Raw genomic sequence first — 23,289 nt, 5'->3', positions numbered from 1 at the left:
TCAATTCTTTGGGCACAGGTGCCAGTACTGGGGTGGAATGAAAATGCTTTGGCAGAATGGGCTTCACTTGAACCATGCTGGGACCAGCAACATAGCAATCCAAAAAACTAGTGCTGGAAAGGGAGCTTTTATCTAATTAAAGGGTTTGAACGGAACAAGTAGGGGCAAAGTGCACAAACTTAGAAAAGTATCAGTCAAAAGGGTTGAAGGGGAATAAACTTGTGAGGCTTTACTTTAATGCACATAATCTACATATTTTATTTTGAATACTAACAGTACAAATGCAGGTATGATATGGACATGGGAGCAAGGAGATCAAAGCTGGGAACTAAATATTTAGGGATATGTGACAGCTTGAAAGGACAGGCAGGAAGGAATGGTGGTATTATTAGTATGGTTTGGCATAAGTACAATAGAAATGATCTTGGAACAGACAAATGTAGCACCCTTATCAGTGGAGGTAAAAATAAAAATGCTAAGTAAACACTGGTGGGAGTAATCTATAGGTCCCCTAGCAGGAGCTAAATGGTAGGGTAAAGAATATATCCGGGGTTAATAGAGAAGGTAAGAGGAAGTACATTAATGATGAGTGACGGTAATCTCCACGTAGATTTGGATAATCAGATTGGCAGACAGGGCCGCAAGGAGGAATTCATAATGTACTCAGGATAATTTCCTAGACTATGTTGTGGATCCAACTAGGGATCAGGCTATTTTAGATCTGGTGACATGTAATGAGGCAGATTTATTAAACAATGCTGGAGGAAAAGATGCCCAAGGAAACAGTGATCATAACTTAGGTTTAGCACAGTTGTTTATTCTACTAAGCGTAATGACAAAGGAATGAGGGCAAAGTTGGTTGAAGTGGACTTATAGAGAAGTTTAGCAGTAGACAACTCAGAAACAGTTGTAGACATTCAAGAAAATAGTTCATAGCTCACAGTAAGGATATATTTCAGTGAGAAAGAAGGATTCTAGGAATGATAAACCAAAGAAGTGAAGGATAGTATCAAACTGAGAGAAAAAATATACAATTGGAAACGATTAATAGTGAGCCAGAGGATTGGGAATGTTTTTTTAAAAAAAGAATTTGATGAAAAGAATGAAAAGAGGGAGAAAATAAACTTTCAGGATAAGCTTGTAAGTAATATCAAAACAGGCAACAAGATGTATGGAGGGAGAGGAGCCAAAGTTACATTAGCCCTTTAGCAAATGAAACAGGGGAAGGAATAGAATCAGCATGGCTTCATGAAGCGGATATCATTCTTAAAGCATTCACTAAAACAAACATGATAAAAGGGGAGCATTAAATATGATCTATTTAAGTTTTCAGAAGGTGTTTGAAAAGATAACACATCTAAGGCCATTTAATAGGGTAAGAGCCCCATGGTGTTGGAGATAATATATAAACATGAATAGAGGATCGGTGAACTCACAGAAGACAAAGTGGGCATTTGCAGGATGGCAAATTGTAACTAGTGGAGTGCCATGGGGATCGATGTTGGGCCACAATTACTTTTTAAGAAATACATTAATGACCTGTATGAAGAAAGTTAAAGTACCAAAGCCAAAGTTGCAAATGACACAAAAAGATGGTAAGGCAAATGGTGAGGAAGATAGAGTCTGCTAAGGGATATAGACAAGTTTTTTATCCCCTCTCTTAACCTAACAGATGGAAAATAATGTGGGAAATGTGGTTATCCATTTTGTCATTAGTGTGTGAACTCAAAAGGCATGGGCACAGGAAAAGGACAACATGGGTATATCAGCAACATGTGAGATGCCAAAGAACTGGATGAGCTCTTTGAATATTAGAAAGGAGGAAGGGATAGGCCAGGAAATTATAGGCCTATCAACCCAATCTGTGGTGGGGATGTTTGCACTTGCAGGGACATGGATTAATGACAATCAACCTGGATTTGTTGAGAGAGAGTCATATGTGACAAATTCGATTGAACCTTTTGAGGTAACCAGGAGTGCTGACAAGGGTCACACATATGAATGTTATCTACATAACTTTAACAAATGCTTTTGAGGTCTCTCATGGCAATCTGGTCAAGAAAATAAGAGCCCATGGGATGCAAAGCAAAGTGGCACTTTGGACCAATTTTGATGGAGGGGCAGGAAGCAGCCAATGATGGTAGAGGGATATTTCTGTGACTGGAAGTCTGTTTCCAATGGGATTCTGCAAGGGGTTATTGCTGGGGCCCATGTTGTTTATGATGGAAATTAATGATTTGGACATAAATGTGCAGCAGGGGATTTTCAAAAAGTTCAGAGATGAAATGAAAATTGGTAGGTTGGTAAGTAGTGAGGAGGAAATCAGTGGACTGGTCAGAGAGGTGGTAAATGAAATTCAACCTGGGAAAGTGTGGAGTAATGTACTTGGAGAGAGCTAACAAGGCTTACATTTCCATGGTCCTACCATTTAAATGTACTGAAGATCATAGGCACTTCGGGATTTGTGGATACACACACCTGAAGCAGGAAAGGCAAGTAAATAAAATAGTCAAAGCTATATGGAATACTTGCCCTTTATTATTTGAAGCATTGAACACAAGAGCAAGGAGGTTATGTTGGAACTGTATAAACTCTGGTTAGGCCACAAATGGAGTTATGTGTGAAGTTCTGGTCGCTACATCATAGAAAGAATGTGATTGCAATAGAGGATAAAGTGAATGTTTACCAGGATGACACCTGGGCTGGAGGGTTTGAGCTATGAGGAATGATTGGATAGGCCAGGGTTTGTTTCTGTGGAGCAACACAAACTAGTTTTTGTAAATTATATGTAAACTTTTAAGCGTTTTGTGTGCATTCTGGTTCATGAAGGTTGAGAGAGGCCTGATTTAACATTATGAAAGGCCTTGATAGTGGATATGCACTTTTTTCCATTACTCGTGGAGTCAATAACCAAAGGACATTTAGGTAAGAGATAGAAGGCTAAGAAGGAGGTTGAGGAGAATCGGTTGATTCAGAACCAGCAGTAGTTAGATATTTATTTGTATGGTCATAGCCTCCAGGGCTATGGGCCAAGAGCTGAAAAATGGGATGAATGCAGTGAGACCTTTGTTGTTCTGCATAGGCACCTTGGACTGAATGGCCTCAATAGAACTATTTAATAAGATACATGCCTCAACTTGTGGGTGAGTGCACTTCACCCCTCACAGGTTCCCCCTCCGCTGTTTGGTGCATAAGATCTCTCCTCCATCCTTAATTGATTTAAGGCAGTCAGTATGTTACCACTACCCCGTGTAACTTTAAGTTGTGCAGAGACTGATACAGATATTGATGTGAGCTCAAAATGATAAAGGATATGGATGAACATACAAGTAGTAAATGAACAGTAATTTGTACTATTGGAATTTAAAACAATTTATGTTAAATCATTTGTGATTCTAGGGAATTTCCACTTCACTGGGCATTCTAGCTGACCTGCTTATTTCAATGAGCGATGATGATTACAGTCGATTTAAGGACAACCCAGAGGTGGACCTGGTAAGACATCTTTGACTGTTTCTGTTTCTAACAGCAAGTGTTCATGCAGTAAGAAGAGAAACCAATGGCCTAACCCTAACCCTATCGCACATTTAAAAATCAAAATGACATGGTTCAGGATTTGTGTGTTAAACTGAGAAAAACACTGGACTCTGGCATTGATGGATACGAGGGTCTACAACATGCCCCTTTTATCAGAATTCCCTCCTGTCAGGGAGGTGACCTTATAATTGGTCAGCCTATTAAGGAGAGTGAGCCAGTTTCCAATGTCACAGGCCCATCCATGCAGTAATGACAGGTTAACAGCCCCACCAGGAAAAGCAGACCGATGAAAACAGAGGAGGAGACACATCGGTATAGGACTGCCTTTCTGACTTCAAAGCACTCTGGAGAAGAATGGAAACCCATTTGGCTGCTGCATGTCGAAGTAGTCAGCCAGTTTATCAATCAGGGCCCCACTCAAGAAGCATTTTGTGCCCATTATAGTTTAGTACTGAAATTAGAGCAGCCCCATGCCATGATCAGAAGGAGAGGCAATGGCCAAGTGGCATTATCACTAGACTATTAATCCAGAGACCCTAGTCATGATTTGGGGATCTGGGATTGAATCCCACCAAGGCAGATGGTGGAATTTGGAATTCCATTTACAGTCTAATGATGACCATTGTCAAGTGTCAGGAGAAACTCATCTGGTTCATTAATGTCCTGGCCTGGCCTACATGTGACTCCAGACCCACAAAGGAGTTGACTCTTAACTGCTTTTTGAGCAATTAGAGATGGCAATAAATGCTGGCTTAGCCTGCGCCGCCCACATTACATGAATGAATTATACAAGCTATCTTTATAAGAACTTTACACCTTAATCAATTGTGTCCTTGAAAATACACTGCAAAATTTACAGAAAGACTTTGCTTTTGTATCAGTGCATCTGTAGCTGAACAGAAATTGAACTCTGGTCTGACATAGTATGCAAAGCAACTTCTGTGACATTAGCATTGGGGTTCTTGATGGCTTATGTACACTTACAGTCAAACTTACTGATTCAAATTTCAGGGATGCTGTCACAGCAGGATTCAATGTGCTGGTATATCAGATAAAGGCAACCATTAGGCAGTATTTACAGACTTCAGAACTGTCCAAACATGAGAGGGCATTGTGAAGGAATGCAGAACAACATGATTGCATCTAGCATAACCACAGATCTGTCCCTCAGGCTGGCCCCAAATCTGACCCATCAGCAAATAGGTAATTAGCACTAAGTCTCGAGTACCAATTATGGCTGATTGACTGCACTGTCCTTTGTGTTCATATTAGCTGCATTGCAATCATTCTATGCTATTCCTTTGTTCATCATTAATTCAGGGACCCAGTAGAAGATGGTCACAAACTGCATCAGATACATTATAGAAAACACTTGGGCAGATTTACTTTTGCAGATGCACTTGTTGGAAAGCATCTTAAATTTGGGCCAGGTTTGCCTCTCATTCTCACTGCCACTAATTCCTCCCTTTCACTATTACCCTTCTAATGTGTTATTATCAGGACTTTGTTTGACCTTCTTTGTCCTTTGTCCCTGAGTCAAAAGGAACTGTCCACACCAACAGGGCAGGGAAGCACCTTTATCACACCTACTGCAGCAATCGAAGTAGGCAGCTCATCATCACTTTCCCAAGAGTAATGCAAGAAGGTCAATACATTCCTCATTAGAAATACTGTATACTAAGAAGGAATAATAAATAATTATAAAAATTAACGTGTATGCTGAGTTGAAGCATGTTCACAAATTATTTATGAAACCCTGATCCTGTTCTCTCGATCATCAGGACGTCTGAATCAGCATGTTCAAATTGGCAGTAAAGGTTTTGTTAACCATTCTAACTGACATACAATCTTCTAGTATCAGTGCTCTGCCTCTGTCTATCACTGACACACGGCCTACAAGATCCATTGGCTGTATTCTAATCCCCTGGAAATCACCTGTTCACTCGGCTTTCCTTCTATAATAAGTACATCTCAAATGTAAAGGTATTTGGCATTTTGGGGGAAATGGGAAATGCTCTGCATGGGTTTTATGTTTTGCTACGTACCATATGAAGACTGAGATTGAAATACCTTTTCGTTCATGTAGGGCACAAAACTGTGCACGGCGTGTCAGTGTTTCAGTCACTAGCCTTACTGATAATTAAACAAGTCTTTTTACATTTCTTCAGTAATACAAAATGTGCAAAATTTTCCAATATATTTAACAATTAAACTAATACCACTTAACTTTCTTTTTGGTTCTCAGATTCTGCTTGAAGAGTACACTGACCGACTGTTGTCAGCTGCTGAAGCAGGGAAACTGGCTGCAGTGCTCAGTCAGTATAGTCCACTCTTTGTGCTGACAAATTTGGTGAGTCTGGGACCTCTAGCAGGTGGACAATGCATTTAGTTTTAAGTCAACTGAAATTACTTCCACATGATAAACCTCAACCAGAAATGGACTCTTAAAAAGCCAATACAGATCAGGCTAGAGATGAAGAGTTACTACAACATTTAATGTGATTTAGTGCTTGAAAACTGTTGCTGAATTCTTTCAGTAATGCAAACTAGAAAAGCTCTCATTAATCGGAACCTTTTTTATGTCCTGTTGCTTCTGCTAGTCTGTAGTTTCTGTGCAGCTAACCTGTTTTTTAATGATGTTTTTGAAAACCAGGGATAAAATTTGTTGAAGTTCAGTTTAATTGGCTTGGAAGGTTTTTGATTGAGTGCTAACAGCCTGTGTCTAAATGTGATGTTAGATGTCAATGACATTCAGGGTCTTAAAAAGTGTGTATTGGTGTCACTCGTTTAGTTTTCTGTTTTTTAGTGGCATTTTTGATAACAAATTACAAATAATAAGATGAGAAAAAAATAGCACCTAGTCAGTACTCAAATCCAGCAAGCTTTGGCAAAGAAAATCATGGAACTGATCTATTTCTAACTTTGGCCACATCATTGGTTCAGGCAAAGCTGTACTTGTCTGAGTAAGACTGAGTTTTTTTTTGTGTGTGTGCAATAACAGCCAGAATGAGCTAATTGGAGCAGAAATTAGGGGTTCCTGACTCAGAAGCATTTGGAAAGCTTTGAATAAATATTTCTGCAAGTGGAAAACAGGTTTTCACCATTCACCACTACTTTTCACCATTCTGTCCACAGACGCCTGCACCACTTCTGATAGGGTCAGATCATGGTCAGATGATCAAATCCCACCGTACATAAGCCAGTAATATTGGAATAATGTGGAATAAGTGCCTCAATTATTGCCAAAGCAATTGAAGTAGAAATAGTTTTAACTGTCACTCTTTATTTCCTCTCTCCCAGAATATTTATGGAACCTGTCTCCTCTCCTATAGTTTTAAAAAGGAATTGACAGAGGATGAAAGACAGTTCTACCTTTCTCAAGCAAAGGAGGCTTTTGAAATTGGTCTCCTCACCAGCAGAGGTGGTGAAATGATAACAAGTAAGCAGGAACTGCATGGGTTTGTTAAAGCAGCTTTCTCTCTTACAACAGTGTGCAGGTGGCTCACAGATCAGAGTGAAAATCTTACAGAGGCAAGGCAATTATGTAAAGAAGCGATGAAAAAATTATACCTGTACTGCACTCAAACCCAGGAAGCTTTGGCACAGGAAATCATGGAACTGATAGGCCAAGTCAAAGTTCATCTGCAAATAAAGGATCTCTGCAATTCGGATGTTAAGTCCTATGTCCCTGACCACTACAAGCATTATTGGGATAAGCCTATAGTGAAGGGAAAGATGACCTTTGAGAAAGTCCTTGAAAGACATACACAGTATCATGCAACTATATGCAAAGTATTTGAAAGAACTTGCAGACGACAACAAAATAACAAAGAGTCATCAGCACATAGCTGTATAACTGCTTTCAAGACAGAAACAAAAGAATTTGATACAGCTGATGCCAACATAAGCACACTTCACTCTGTTAACCATGATCTTCTTCAAAACCCTCTACTGAACCAGGCAATAACAAGGAAAGACAACACAACAGCACAAATCCAGAGCACTGAGAAGGAACATGTTGATTGTCTGAAAAACAATGGCACTCCTAATAATTGTTTTATTGGTGAAGCATCATATGTTTTGATAGATGCTGAGACAGAATTGGATGATATACCATCAGAGGGAAAGGGTAACACAAACAAAGGGTGCACAGAATGTTTGAATGACAAGGAAGGTTCCAGCCCTTCCTTGAACTTTTGCTTCAAAGCTTCTGAATCAGGATCTTCTATTAGTTGTAAGGAAGTGACCAGCAGCAAAGGCTGTGGGCTACCTCAGGTTGGAAGGACACCATTTCTGCTCAGTGTGGACACAGAGTGCTCAACAATATTAACTGATGAAATTGATAGCAAAGACAGTAAATTGAATAATAGTGCTTTGCAGTCCATCATTCCGCCAGTGCAACAGCTGTCTCTACAATTTGCAGCAGACAACGATACTTCAAGCAATGGGAGGCAGAAAAATCCTTCATCTTCATCCTTAGGAGACCATAAGTCATGTGATGTTAATCCAGATGAAGATACTGCTGATGACATTGAAGAAGATAACAAGACAGGTAGTTGCAGTAAGATCGCAACATCTGATCAAAGCCCCTCCTCTCTCTCTCATCCAAATTATAGGACCATATATCATACTTCTAGACCTGATGATGCAGATTCAAAAGGCAATGGAAAAATTACCTCCTCAATTTTAGAAAAGAGTGGCTCATTTGAGATCGTTGACTCTGATGCAGAAACTGCAGATGGCTTGGACAATGACAAAGTACTTCCAATCCCAAATAAATATGACGATGCAAAATCCTCTTGTCTTCAGCCAACTTCAAATACAGTTAACCCTGCCTCAGTTGGCAGTAATAATTTGAGCAACTTTACAAAGAAAAGCCTGTCTTCTTCACAGGAAAGTGGGTCCTTCGTAATGGTGGAAATTGACCCAACTGCAGAAACTGTTGATGGTTCAGAAGACAGCAATAGTCCTCCAAGTATTGGAGGAGTCTCTGAGGTTGAACCCACACATCTGGATGAAAGCAAGAAACAAGAAGCATGTATTCATGATGCAAAGGAATGTGACAAAGGGTCGGAGAAAGTATCACTCAAAGAAGGTGAAAGTGAAGATGACAGACTGAGTAACCAGTTTCTAAAAAGCAGCCTCAACTCCAGCACCTCTCTTAAATCATGGTACAAATCACCTTTCTTTTCAAGCAATTGCTCAGACTTTGGCTATCTGAGTCCATCAGTGAGTTCAAGCAGCAGTTCCTTTGTGTTTCTTTCAAGAAAGAAACAAACCTTTGAGAAGCGTGTTATAACTGATGAGGATTATAAAATGCTGTTTGCTGGTGTTACCCATGAGTGGCTTACAGAGAGAATTGCGGGCACTGGAGTATTTTATCCTCAGAAACTAAAAGACACTTGCAGTAAGTTTTATTTTATTCATTCTAGATATATTTTAATAGCATCATTAGATAAATTAGAGTACTTTTTTATGATTAATTCTACATATCTCCTATGGGTTTTAAAAACATTTCAGTACCTGGTGCGGAGGAGGGAGGGCAGGTCTGAAGACCTCCTCGTGGGTCTGCTCCTGGGCCTGGCCAAACTGGCTATAAACAGGTCCAGGCAATGGGCCATGGAGGGGGTCGTTAGGGCCGCCTGCCTGCCCCTCTTCCGTGGTTACGTTAGGGCCCGGGTGTCCTTGGAGAAGGAGCACGTGGTCTCTACCAACACCCTGGAGATGTTCAGGGAGAGGTGGGCGCCGCAGGGAGTGGAGTGCATTATTTCCCCCTCCAACTCTATTTTGATTTAATCCCTGCCCTCCCCTTCACTGTTTGATCACACAGCATTGCCCTTTTGTGAAGGGCACTGCTTGTCACTGGCCACTCGGGTGTTTTCCTATCTTCCTGGTGGTGGAAATCGAATAAAGATTCGTGCACCTTGTGTCTCTCACTGTGTCTCTCACCTGCACGCACACAACGGAGTAGGCGGGGGGAACAAAAAACATTTCAGTAATAGTACAAAAGACTTGTGTTCCAGAAGTAATTGTGATCCGGTACTAAACTGTTGCATTACAAGTGCAACACTGGTATCTAACTAGCATTAAAACATTGCTCATACCTGGTCCAAACATAAAGTGTTGTCGTTGTCGTCGTCGTCCTGGGAATTTGTGTTGCAGATGTTTCGTCCCCTGTGTAGGTGACATCCTCAGTGCTTGGGAGCCTCCTGTGAAGTCCTTCTGTGTTGTTTCACAAGCACTGAGGATGTCACCTAGACAGGGGACGAAATGTCTGCAACACAAATTCCCAGCCCGGCGAACAGAACTACAAATCTTCTCACAAACCTTGATAAAGCTACAATGATTGAATATAGCACCAAGTGGCCTAACCAAATTAGTTAATGAGAATTGGGGAAAATTCTTCACTGGGTTTGTATCAAACATAAAAGAAGATGGTTGTCACTGTTGGAATCCAATAATCTTAGCTCCAGGATATAAGTGCAGGATTTTCTTAGGGGGGGTGTTGTCTTTGGCAATGCCACCTTCAACTGCTTCATCAATGACCTTGCCATGACATAATGGCAGAAGTGGAGAGGTTCCCTGAATGATTGTACCATTCACAACTTCTTTGTAGAAATGTGTTTATTTGTAGCAAGTTGTGGGCAAAATTCAGGATTGGTCAGGCAGTGACCTTATCCAACAAGAGTGAATCTAAGCATCTCTCTTTGACATTAAGTGGCAGGATAATCATTGAATCCTCAAGTGCCAGTAACCTGGACGTTACAATCTTCTAGAAACTTAACTGGACCTGGAATATAGACACTGTGTCTACAAGAGCAGGCCAGAGGATGAAACTCTCCCAAAGCCTGTAAACTGTCTGCTAGACGCAAGTCACGTGTGATGGAAAACTCTCCACCTGCAAGGATGCTGCAGCAACATTCAAGGAGTTCAGTGTCATCCAGAACAAAGCAGCCCATTTGACTGGCAACCCATCTATCACCTTCAATATTTATTCCCTCCACCTGTTAACAGTGGCAGCCAATGGGATAGCCAAAGTTAGAGCTTCTTAACTGTCAAGGAGCATACAGAGCAAGAAGCTCGATGGATCTAATTGAAACAAACAAAATAGATTAGATTACTTACAGTGTGGAAACCGGCCCTTTGGCCCAACCCACCCAGACCCATTCCCCTGCACCTAACACTACGGGCAATTTAGATGGTCAATTCACCTAACCTGTACATTTTTGGACTGTGGGAGGAAACCGGAGCACCCGGAGGAAACCCACGCAGACATGGGGAGAATGTGTAAACTCCACACAGTCAGTCGCCTGAGGTGGGAATTGAACCCGGGTTGTTGCCGCTGTGGGGCAGCAGTGCTAACTACTGTGCCACCATGCTGAGTACTGAATGGCTTGGACAGAGTGAATGTAGGGAAGATGTTTCCATTGGTAGGAGAGACTAGGACAGAAGGGCACAGCCTTAGAGTAAAGGGAAGTCCTTTCAGAACAATGTAAGGAGAAGCGTCTACAGCCAGAGAGTGGTGAATCTGTGGAATTCATTACCACAGAAGGCTGTGGAGGCCAGGTCACTGAGTGTATTTCAGACTGAAACGGACAGACGGATGGACCAAGAGTTACGGGGAGAAGGCGGGAGAATGAGGACGAGAAAAGTATCAGCCATGATTGCATGGTGGACCAGACTCGATGGGCTGAATGACCTAACTTCTCTCCTATGTATTATGGTCCTAAAGGATAGTAAAAGAAGCCTTATGTTAGACCTTGAGAATTCAACAGTGCAGGAATTCAAGAGGAGCACAAAGTGCAGGCGTGAAGTCAAAAAGGAAATTAGTAACCTGTAAAGAAATGACATGAAAGAATATTGTCTCGCAAAGTCAAGGAGAGGCCTTGCACCTTCAATGATTTATATACAGATACACCCAAGTGCCTCTGTTCCTGCCTTTAGAGTTATTGTCTTTGTTTTATACTGTCACATTTCTCTACCAAAATGAATCGCTCCAGCAGTCATGTGTCCATCAATTCTGCCAACTTCTTTTGGTCGTTTTGAAGTTCAACACCATCTTCCTTCATAGTTCACATTGATTCCAAGTTTCTTGAAATTATGTCCAGTGCATCTAAATCATTGATTTATTATGGAAAACATGAAAATGGAATGAGACTGTAATCACAAAAGGAAACATTTGCAGGGATTAATGAAGAAAGTAGGAGAATTCCAACACTGATCACCAGGGAACCTCACTACTCGCCTTTATCCAGCTTCCAAAAAGTTTCAAGAACCATTACTTTCTGTTTCTTGTTATTCAACTAATTATGTATTCATTTTTTACTGTCCTGACAGATTCACAGAATTGTTACAGCACAGAAAGAGGCTATTCAACCCATTGTGCCTGCACAGGCTCTCTGAATGAGCAATTCATGTGGAAATGGTGGCACTATTTTGCTTTTTCCTGAGACAGCCTATGCGTTATTGGCTGAACATCCCATCCTAAAGAGCACCACCTCAAATAGTGCAGCACTTCTTCAGTATGACATTGAGTGACAGACTGGTTTACTTAAGTTTTTGGAATATGTTTTAAACCAGTAAAGCTCTGTTTCAGCAAAGAACAGTATTAGCAATTGGAACCATGTCATAGTCCCTTCATTGTCACCTGAAGCTCCCTTCCATACAGTAGTGTGGGTGTACTTAAATCAGATGAGTTGCAGTGATTCAAAATGTGGTTCACAACCAGTAGCCAAGGGCAATTAAAAAAGGACAACAAATCATCAGCAATGATCACTTTTGTAAAGTGATGTTTAAAATTGTATGATTTCTGACTATGAAGCAAGAACATTTGAAGTTATTTTGAGAAACAACATAAGAACATTACAGCGCAGTTCAGGCCCTTCGGCCCTCGATGTTGCGCCGCCCTGGCATACTAATCTGAAGCCCATCCCACCTATACTATTCCACGTACGTCCATGTGCCTGTCCAATGACGACTTAAATGCACTTAAACTTGACAAATCTACTACCATTGCAGGCAAAGTATTCCATACCCTTACCCTTAAGATTAGAGCATCATAATTCAATGTGCTATGCTGTAGTTTACGTTCTTTGATTGTTGAGCAAAGCTTAGATTGTAAATGTTGATTTCATAATTTTGGTGTTTTCTTCTTCTCCATGGAGCAAATTTTAAATTTTCATCCATTTTATTTCCACATGTGCCATTTTATCAACAAAATTCAAACATTCTAAATGTTTCTCATGATACAGTAGGAAAGGTCAAAGAAGGGCAGGCTCCAAATTAAAGCCTCACAAACCTGACATGTCACATGGAAATTCACAAAGTCCATGATGTATTTTGGGCATACACTGTACAGATGACAGAACTTTTCAGTGGGTATCAGTTATGCCAATTCTCTCTACTGTGTTCATAGTGGAGAACGCAAATTGCATTCAAAATATAGAAAGTTACCAAGTAGCTAATATGTGAGAAACTAATTAAGATCAGCAGAGATAATGTTTTGGAGAAACTAAAAGAATTGAAATCTAATAAATCACCAGGAGTCTGGAAAAGGCACCTTTCTTGGTACTTTAGGCCTGGGTGCTTTGAAAGCACAACTACTCCATTGTTACAATGGCAAACTGGGATTGCTGATTTTCAAACCCATATTAATTTTCTTCAGTGATCCATTCCGTGGGAATGAAAAATGAGGTTTCAATGTTTGTTTTCAGCTGCACTGCTATTCAAATATAGCAAGAAAACCAACACTTGGACAGCCCAAGAAACTCTAGTATATATTGGAAAACCATTAATGGTGGATAAAGTAGGTGCCCAGAGAATTGCTTTGGAGATGCGCTTTTTACACCAAGAAGAAATATTGGGCAGGTATTTCAATTTCCAATTGCTCTCATTATCAAAGTGTCAACCGCTTTCTTCAGCTGCCTGTTTCTCTTTCTATTATTCCTTCCTAAACTATTGGTGGTGTTAAAGGCTGTCATTCCTACCCCAGTCTACTTCTCTTTGTGAAGATGGCAGTGAGCCTTCATCTAAGTCCATGATTTGCAAAAACTCTCACCATTTTGTTAAGTAAGATGTTCTGGGATTTTGGCCACAGTGCGATATCGATTAAAAATCCATTGTGAGGGCCTTTCCTCAGGTAATTACTTTTTCATTTATCATTTGCAATAACTGCAGCTCCCTTGAAAGCTTTATTGGTGAGATTCACATACTAATAGTCCTTGGTTAATTTTGTTCGCTGAGTTCAATGAATGGACCAGCAGAAGTTACAGATTACTATCTGTAGTTGCAGTTACTGCAGTAAGTGGATTCCAAATGAGGTTAGAAAGCTGAGCTGAGCTGCTCCTGTGGAAAATTGTCTTAGCTCTTAGCGTTTTGATCTTAGTACAGACCAGTGACTGTTTTGCACAAAAGTAGATAAATTTTTTTAAAAACCCAGTTCTTTACTGAAAGAATGAAGCCAAAAGATTCTACACTTAAAAAGGAAAAGAAATTCACTGTTCAGGCATCCACACTACATATCATATTGAGTTATTTGAAGAAGTAACAAAGAGGATTGATGAGAGCAGAGCAGTGGACGTGATCGATGTCAACTTCAGTAAGGATTTCGACAAGGTTCCTCATGTTAGTCTGGTTAGCAAGGTTAACTCGCATGGAATACAGGGAGAACTAGCTATTTCGATTCAGAATTGGCTCAAAGGTAGAAGACAGAGGGTAGTGGTGGAGGGTTGCTTTTCAGACTGGAGGCCCGTGACCAGTGGAGTGCCACAAGGTTTGTTGCTGGGTCCATTACTTTTCATCATTTGTATAAAGGATTTGGATGTGAACCCAGGAGGTATAGTTAGTAAGTTTGCAGATGACACTAAAATTGGACGTGTAGTGGAAAGTGAAGGAGGTTACCTCTGAGTATCGCAGGATCTTGATCAGATGGGTCAATGGGCTAAGGAGTGGCAGATGGAGTTTAATTTAGATAAAAGAAGGTGCTACATTTTGGAAAGGCAAATCAGGGCAGGACCTATACACTTAACGGTAAGGTCCTGGGGAGTGTTTCTGAACAAAGAGACTTTGGAGCTCAGGTTCATAGTTCATTGAAAGTGGAAGGTTCCTCTAAGGAATATAGGATATTGAAAGAGGTGTTTGGTACGCTTGCCTTTATGGGTCAGTGCATTGAGTATAAAGTTGAGAGGTCATGTTGTGGCTGTACAGGATATTGGTTAGGCCACTTTTGGAGTACTGTGTGCCATTCAGAGCTTTCTACTTTCGGAAGAATGTTGTGAAACTTGAAAGAATTCAGAAAAGATTTACAAGGATGTTGTCAGGGTTGAAGCCTTTGAGCTACAGGGAGAGGCTGAATAAGCTGAGGCTATTTTACTTTGAGGCTGAGCAGGAAATAGAGGATTGTAAAATCATGAGGAGCATGGACTGGGTCTTTTCCCCAAGGTGGGGAATCCAAAACTATAGGGCATAGGTTTAAGATGAAAGGGGAAAGATTTAAAAGGGTCCTAAGGGGCAACTTTTTCACACAGAGGGTGGTGTGTGTATAGAATGAGCTGCCAGAGGAAGTGATGGAGACTGGTACAATTACAACATTTAAAAGGTATCTTGGTGGATGTACAAATAGGAAGGATTTAGCAGGATTTGGGCCAAGTGCTGGCAAATGGGACTGGATTTATTAGAATACCTGTTTGGCATGGATGAGTTGGACAGTAGGGTCTGTTTCTGTGCTGTACATCTCTATGACTCTATATACCTTATCATCCAGAATTAATGAGTCAACATGAATTAACAGGCAAATTGAGGTTGAGAGTAAGCTATGAATTGCAACTTGAAAGGCAGACATAACTAAAAAAATCTTCGGAGTTAACTAGTGAGCGGCACGGTGGCACAGTGGTTAGCACTGCTGTCTCACAGTGCCTGAGACCCGGGTTCAATTCCCGACTCAGGCGACTGATTGTGTGGAGATTGCACGTTCTCCCCGTGTCTGCGTGGGTTTCCTCTGGGTGCTCTGGTTTCCTCCCACAGTCCAAAGATGTGCGGGTCAGGTGAATTGGCCATGCTAAATTGCCTGTAGTGTTAGGTAAGGGGTAAATGTAGGGTATGGGTGGGTTGCACTTCGGCGGGTCGGTGTGGACTTGTTGGGCCGAAGGGCCTGTTTCCACACTGTAAGTAATCTAATCTAAACTTAGCAATCCATTTACATGTTACAGATCATGGTGAGTTATAAAGTCCTTTAAACTCTGTCTTCCTTGTGAAGAATTTCAACTCAACACCTCTCCTTCAAATAGTTAGCTTTTAATTCTCATCCAAGGATAGCTTCAACTTTGGCTGGAGGCCATCTTCTGACTACAGGAAGTCATTAGACACTAGGGTCAAACTCAGAATGCCCTTGCGACATATCACTCCTCATTGAGCAATCACTTCTAGCTGCTTCTCACAGGATTGGCCAGGCAGTTATCTAATATCTCTTGAGATACTCCCCAGCTACATTTAGCTGACTGCCATTCCTTATTGGCTTCCTGTCACACCCCAATTCCCCAACTCAGCCAAGTCAACTACTATTGTTTACTCAAATCTCCTCATGGGAGTTAGCCTTTGCACTGCACACCAGGGTTGTGTTTTCATTCTATGAACCAGGTTACATAGTTATATTTTCACACTGCACAGGCATGCTGTCAACTTATGTCCCTTCATATTCTTCAACCAGAATTCTGCCTCATCTTTAGTTCAATTTCACTCCAAGACTGCAAAACACACCAATTCAATTTTGAAAATAGAGATTCAATATCTAATTTAAGTATGCCTACTTTGTGCCTTCCTGAAAGGAGAGAGGAATCTTTTATATTCACCTTCCATACAGAACAGATGAAATGCAGGAAGTCAAAAAGATTCCCCTAAAATCTGGTGGTAGGATAGTGGTCAGATGTTTGTTTCTCAGTCAAAATTTGGACTGAGTAATTTTGTAATGAATTTCAGTAGCAGAAAATCATTGGCAATGTGCCTGTCTTTTCCCAAGATTATGAAATGTTCATTTTGGCTTAACAAGAACAAAAATTGTTGCCTTAAACAATTTCTCCCTTACTAACCTAGATATGTTGGAAAGCAGTACAAAAGAGCAAAAGAACTATCTTACCACTTCAACGATGTTGAATGCCAGATGACTGCCCAATACTATGTGACAGAATTCAACAAAAGACTGTATGAAAAGCAGGTTCCTACACAAATATATTATATTCCAGCCTCAGTTCTTCTGGTATGTACAAATGTTTTTCATGCAGTTTGTCACAGCCTGTTACTTCACCAAGGACAACCCTTTACTACCAATAGGTGGATGCTGGAGAGGTTGCAGGTAGCTGGATGCTGGGGGGATCCACTGTTCAGAGATTTCATGTAGGTCTGAATCATCTTGTTACTGGGAAGACTACAAAAGCAAAGAATGTTTGCATTAGGGTAATGGCAGCCCTTCAAACACTGCCTTCCTTATTTGTAAGAATGCAGCAATCATTGTATAAAGAACCTTCAGTTCTGCCAGCCATTATTTGGCTTGCCAATGTAAGTTTGCGACAGGGACTCTAGTTAGAGAGAGAGAGACCGCCTTCATTCCAGTGAGGTCAACAAAGTCTTAGCCATTTTCCTCTACCCTCATCCCCTGAATATCTTAACAATGAAAATAAAATCATACTTGAACCTCCTAAATTCCAGGGCTATAACACTTATGAAATCTCTCCTCACAGTAGAACATAGAACAGTACAGCACAGAACAGGCCCTTCAGCCCACGATGTTGTGCCGACCAATGATCCTCATGTATGCACCCTCACATTTCTGTGACCATATGCATGTCCAGCAGTCTCTTAAATGTTCCCAATGACCTTGCTTCCACAACTGCTGTTAGCACCGCATACCATGCTCTCTCAACTCACTGTGTAAAGAACCCACCTCTGACATCCCTTCTATACTTTCCTCCAACCAGCTTAAAACTATGACCCCTCGTGTTAGCCATTTCTGCCCTGGGAAATAGTCTCTGGCTATCGATTCTATCTATGCCTCTCATTATCTCGCATACCTCAATTAGGTCCCCTCTCCTCCTCCTTTTCTCCAGTGAAAAAAGTCCGAGCTCAGTCAACCTCTCTTCATAAGATAAGTCCAGCCCAGACAGCATCCTGGTAAATCTCCTCTGAATCCTCTCCAAAGCATCCACATCCTTCCTATAATAGGGCGACCTGAACTGGACGCAGTATTCCAAGTGTGGTCTAACCAAAGTTTTATAGAGCTGCAACAAGATCTCACGACTCTTAAACTCAATACCCCTGTTAATGAAAGCCAAAATACCATATGCTTTCTTAACAACCCTGTCCACTTGGGTGGCCATTTTAAGGGATCTATGTACCTGTACACCAAGATCACTCTGTTCCTCCACACTGCCAAGAATCCTATCCTTAAGCCTGTACTCAGCTTCCAAATTTGACCTTCCAACATGCATCACCTCGCATTTATCCAGGTTGAACTCCATGTGCCACCTCTCAGCCCATCTCTGCATCCTGTTAATGTCCCGCTGCAGCCCACAACAGCCCTCTATACTGTCAAAGACACCTCCAAACATTGTGTTGTCTGCAAATTTGCTGACCCATGCTTCAATCCCCTCACCCAAGTCATTAATAAAAATTACAAACAGTAGAGGCCCAAGGACAGAGCCCTGTGGAACACCACTCACCACTGACTTCCAGGTAGAATATTTTCCTTCTACTACCACTCGCTGTCTTCTGTTGGCCAGCCAATTCTGTACTGAAAATGTGTTGCTGGAAAAGCGCAGCAGGTCAGGCAGCATCCAAAGAACAGGAAATTTGACGTTTCGGGATGAAGGACTTATGCCCGAAACGTCGAATTTCCTGTTCCTTGGATGCTGCCTGACCTGCTGTGCTTTTCCAGCAACACATTTTCAGCTCTGATCTCCAGCATCTGCAGACCTCACTTTTTCCTCAGCCAATTCTGTATCCACACAGCTAAGTTCCCATGTATCCCATTCCTCCTGACCTTCTGAATGAGCCTACCATGGGGAACCTTATCAAATGCCTTGCTGAAGTCCATATAAACCACATCCACAGCTCGACCCTCATCAACTTTTCTAGTCATAACCTCAAAGAACTCCATGAGGTTTGTGAGGCAATTTTGAATCTTGGACTCCAGAAATTATTCTGGTATATTTGTGTTGTAATAATGACATCAGAGAGGAAAAAGAGGTATCTTACAAGCATGAAGTGGGGAGACTTTATTGATCAGTAGGTTGATTTTCTGCATGTATGCCATGAGAGGTGGGGGAGTAGGCAGCCATGCTGCTGGATTTACACATTGCAAAAACACCTGCACTTTTCATAGACCAGCAGCATGTTCTCAGAAATGTGTTGTACAGTGTGGGTGATCTCAGAGATATAGGAGAAAGTGAGATCTGCAGATGCTGGCGATCAGAGTTGAAAAGTGCGGTGTTGGAAAAGCACAGCAGGCAGGCAGCCTCCGAGGAGCAGGAGATGTTTCAGACATAAGCCCTTCATCAGGGATGATCTCAGATATGTGGAGTGGGGGAATTGTGACAAGCGCAACCAGAAAAGCAAATCTTGCAAATATGATTGGAGTAGATGCATTGCTTTTTGAACCATGGGGCTGGATTTAGTGCATGTCATCTTGCCCCACCCCACTATCTTCCCCAAACTATCTGCCATTTTAGAGAGCAGGTGAGGTGTCTGCCATGTGCCTACTTTTGGGTCTGTTGAGGCCATTAATTGACCAATTATCTGCTGCTTAAATGCCTCATTCTACCTTTGCTGCTATTTTGCAAGGAGTCCTATATCAAGTGGAAAGCCCGTCAGCTTTACTGTGCAGCCAAGCGTGAGGTAACAGAAGTTGATTCTCTTTTGGGATCACTTCTCCAATATCAAAGCTATGGAATAGATATGAGTGGAAAGACAGAAAGAGACAGAGATTGAAGTGAGACAAGCTAGGTTTGTAAATATAGAAATAATTCCACAATATATAACAATGTGGATTTGCTTCTTTTCCAAATTTACGATAATCAAGTTTTCTTAAGGAAGAGCTATTTTAATTGTAAGAATGTGCATGATGAATCTATGCTGCCTATACTAATGCTGGAATTTTGTTGGAGTGATTATAAGGATGGGAAAAAGACAGAATAGGTTGGATTTACATTCATATTTTGTTTTCTTCCAATAAACTTATCATTAATGCTATAAAGGAAAGCATGCAAGCATGAAGTGATCCTGATTATCTGTTTAGATTAATTAAAGCTAAAATTCATATCACATATAATGAACATCTTCTGTTTCCTCAGCTTTTAGAAGATATGCAAGTCGTGGGTTGTGTAAGCGTGGAACCGTACATGCTCGGGGAGTTTATAAAATTAACAAACAACACAAAGACTGTTCGTAAAGAATATGAAGCAACTATGTATGGACTTGCATTTGGACATTTTACCTATGATTTTTCAAACCAAGAAGAAATAGTAGTTGATTTACAAGGTAAACTATTTCAGTGCCACCCAGTAAACATGAACAATTCTCAAAATGTAAACTCCAATGAACCAGAATCACAGTCAACTGGGAATGCTTGCTATGATCATTCATAACATTCCCAGCACTAAGGAGTGGCCTTTTAATTTACATGACAGAAACAATCATCACAAGGTGAAGAGGCTGGGAAAATCAATCCATTATTGATATTTTTGAGGAGGAGGTGACAAGCCACAGTTCTTTCAACATTCAAGTCATTTCCCATCTGGTCTCCTTCTGAAGCGGCTAATAAACTTTATTTCACTGTCATCGATCTGACAAGTCTTGGTGATTGGGAATATGTGCATTCCCAAGTTTGGGAGTTTCATACAACCTCACCATTTGCTTTCTCCAGTCTCATCATAAACATTGCTCTCATCCCCTGTTCTCCAGTCTCACATCCTTTTTGTTCATTGCCCTCAGATATCTATGATTTGGAGATGTCGGTGTTGGACTGGGGTGTACAAAGTTAAAAATCACACAACATCAGGTTATAGTCCAACAGGTTTAATTGGAAGCACACTAGCTTTCGGAGCGCCGCTCCTTCATCACGTGATAGTGGACGGCTCAATCATAACACAGAATTTATAGCAAAAATTTGCAGTGTGATTTATATCACACTGTAAGTTTTTGCTATAAATTCTGTGTTATGATTGAGCCGTCCACTATCACGTGATGAAGGAGCGGCGCTCCGAAAGCTAGTGTGCTTCCAATTAAACCTGTTGGACTATAACCTGATGTTGTGTGATTTTTAACTCAGATATCTAAACTGTCTTAGTTCCCCAAGTTTGTAAGAATTCCCCTCAATCAGTGGACTAAAGGGATTTTTATTGTTTTGTTTTCCTTATTCATTGAAGGCAGGTATCCCACTTAACACAAAAATGTTCATCTTTGCATGTAATGTAGGGAGTAGTTACGATTCTTCATTGTCCATCTGTTTAAGGTATGGAATTGACAACAGGGACCAAAACTTAGGACACACACATGTAAGAGGCATATGAGTATGGCAAGCTGATGGTAACATAAACCTCAAGTTATATTTAAGATCTGGTCAAGATAACTAGTTATTAGTTTCAAATTAAGTTTGCCTAATACCATTGTCTGGCATAGCTACAACATTCAGTTTAACCTGCAAAAAAAGATTTTTGTGAGTATATTAAAATTTTAGCAGTGGTATGTCTTGACTACAAAAGGGAGAACACAGTTTGGTTCTTTCTTCTGAACGTTTTAAGATCCACTCATAAGATGACAGTAACAATTTCTATCCTCTGTATTGTTTCAAACACAAACTTCCCACTAACCGTGTTCACTATATTCCTTCACAGGTTGGATCACTGGAGATGGAAAAGGTCTTATTTACTTAACAGATCCTCAGATTCATTCAATGAAAAAGCGACAAGGGGGGTCCAACTTTGCAGAAAAAGGCATCAAATACTTCCTCAACTGTCAGCACAAAGAATGCAATGAGATCTGTCACATTCTTACTTTGAAAACACCCACTAGGGGGAATTTGGATGATTTACCTTAAGTGAAGCTTTTTAAAAGTTTGATTTTGATAAATATGTTCTACTATGGCAGAATATTTCTCTGTGCTTCCTACTGCTGTTGAATAGTGATGGTCCTGGAATTCCAGACATTGATTTCAACAATTGTATCAGATTACACAAGATGAATACCTGCTTTTGCTGGCCAGTCTGTTCAGGGAGAACATCCAACTTGTCCATGAAGAATGTGGCATGCCAAAGATCATATTGTGTAGAATTTTACTGCACTGAAACAGGCTCTTTTATCCAACTCATCTGTGCTGTTATTGAAGCTCCAAATAAGCCTCCTATCTAAATCTACAAGCATAATCTTCTAATCCTCCCTCTCCCATGTCCTTATCAGGTGTCCCCTCAGTGCATCAAAAACCCTCACTTCCATTTGGATATGTGTTCCATCTATCTCTTGGTAAAGGTGACTCTCCTGAATTCCCTATCAGATTCATTTGGGCCTTATGTTTGGGCCTCTAGTTTTGGATTCCCCAAAGCAGAAAAAAAATCTGAATTGAAATAACTGCAGATGCTGTAAATCAGAAACACAAGCAGAAATTGTTGGAAAAGCTCAGTAAGTCTGGAGAAAGGGTCACTGGACCTGAAAACTTAACTCTGATTTCTTTTCACAGATGCTGCCAAACTTGCTGAGTTTTTCTGGCAATTTCTGTTTTTGGTAGAAACAATTTATTTTTGTCTACCCTGTTAAATCCCTTTCATAAATTCAAAGATCTTTATTCGGACAACATGCAACTTTCTCTTTTCTGGAGCTTTGTCCTGTTCAATTTGCCTGACTGTTATAAACGCTCAGTTCTGGTATCATTGTTGTTAATCTTTATTACACTTTCTCTAGTGCCTCTTTGTCCTTTTTGGGTGATCACAGGTGACTGCCCCATTTGAGGGTTTGGCAAGGGACTTAGCTCCAGTCCTTCAAAGAATGGTGCAATTAATTTCCGTACCCTTTGTGGGGAAGTGGAAGTCTGAATGCGAAACAATAAGAGACCGGTCAGGTGTCTTTGTGGGTGCAAGCCATGATTAGTGAAATAACTCCACAGAGGCCAGTAGTCCATCACCAAATTTAGACAGTCCTTGACACTGATCTAGCTCCCTCAGAGCCAACTCTGAGTGAACAGAACCTCTGACACTCTTTATCTATCAGCCAGGGCTCTCTGATTGGGCCAGATTAACAGACCCCACCAGGGGATCTTATTCTCTGAGGGCCACTTGGCTGATTTCAGTACAGTCACTGAAATTTGCCCTCTGACCCCTACACCTTCCCCTGTCCTTTGCCAGCAGAGGGCTTGACTTCCAATAAAATATGAATCCTTTATGATGTAAAGGCTTAATTGTACCTTCCCTGAAATAATTGATATTGTGCATGTACATAAGAAGATATTGAAACTAGTGTGTGTGGGTTCCAGTGATGTCCTATTTTACTATCCCTTGCATATATTGAATACAGTTAATAAAATTCCTGGTATTCACTGACAATAGTGTGGACTACCTCGTGTCAACAATTCGTGCTCTTACTATGTGATGGCAAAAAGCAACCAAACTCAGAGAAACAGTGGTAAGCAACAAGCAAACAGCCTGAAGCTCTAGCCAGCAGCACTAGAAAACGATGGGAGAAGGACTTCCAGACCAGTCCAGCAAACCAACCAAACTG

General features: G+C 40.9%; 1 protein-coding gene across 5 annotated transcripts in view; it reads left to right on the top strand.

Moving 5' to 3' along the window:
• alpk1 (alpha-kinase 1) overlaps nucleotides 1-23,067 on the top strand; it is a 137,546-nt gene extending 114,479 nt beyond the window's left edge. For all 5 annotated transcript variants that reach the window (XM_060826626.1, XM_060826591.1, XM_060826600.1 and 2 more), the window contains 7 exons: nucleotides 3,400-3,495; nucleotides 5,783-5,887; nucleotides 6,838-8,944; nucleotides 13,251-13,404; nucleotides 16,624-16,786; nucleotides 19,875-20,061; nucleotides 21,417-23,067. In XM_060826626.1, the coding sequence (XP_060682609.1) occupies nucleotides 3,400-3,495; nucleotides 5,783-5,887; nucleotides 6,838-8,944; nucleotides 13,251-13,404; nucleotides 16,624-16,786; nucleotides 19,875-20,061; nucleotides 21,417-21,619 (3,015 nt within the window). In that variant the 3' untranslated portion in view covers nucleotides 21,620-23,067. The remainder of the gene's footprint in view (nucleotides 1-3,399; nucleotides 3,496-5,782; nucleotides 5,888-6,837; nucleotides 8,945-13,250; nucleotides 13,405-16,623; nucleotides 16,787-19,874; nucleotides 20,062-21,416) is intronic.
• Nucleotides 23,068-23,289: the final 222 nt, after the last annotated feature.

Source organism: Hemiscyllium ocellatum, chromosome 1 (genome assembly GCF_020745735.1).
Source record: "Hemiscyllium ocellatum isolate sHemOce1 chromosome 1, sHemOce1.pat.X.cur, whole genome shotgun sequence".
NCBI classification, from domain to species: Eukaryota; Metazoa; Chordata; class Chondrichthyes; order Orectolobiformes; family Hemiscylliidae; genus Hemiscyllium; species Hemiscyllium ocellatum.
Note: the sequence above shows the minus strand (reverse complement) of the source record. Positions and strands in the feature narration are given on the sequence as shown.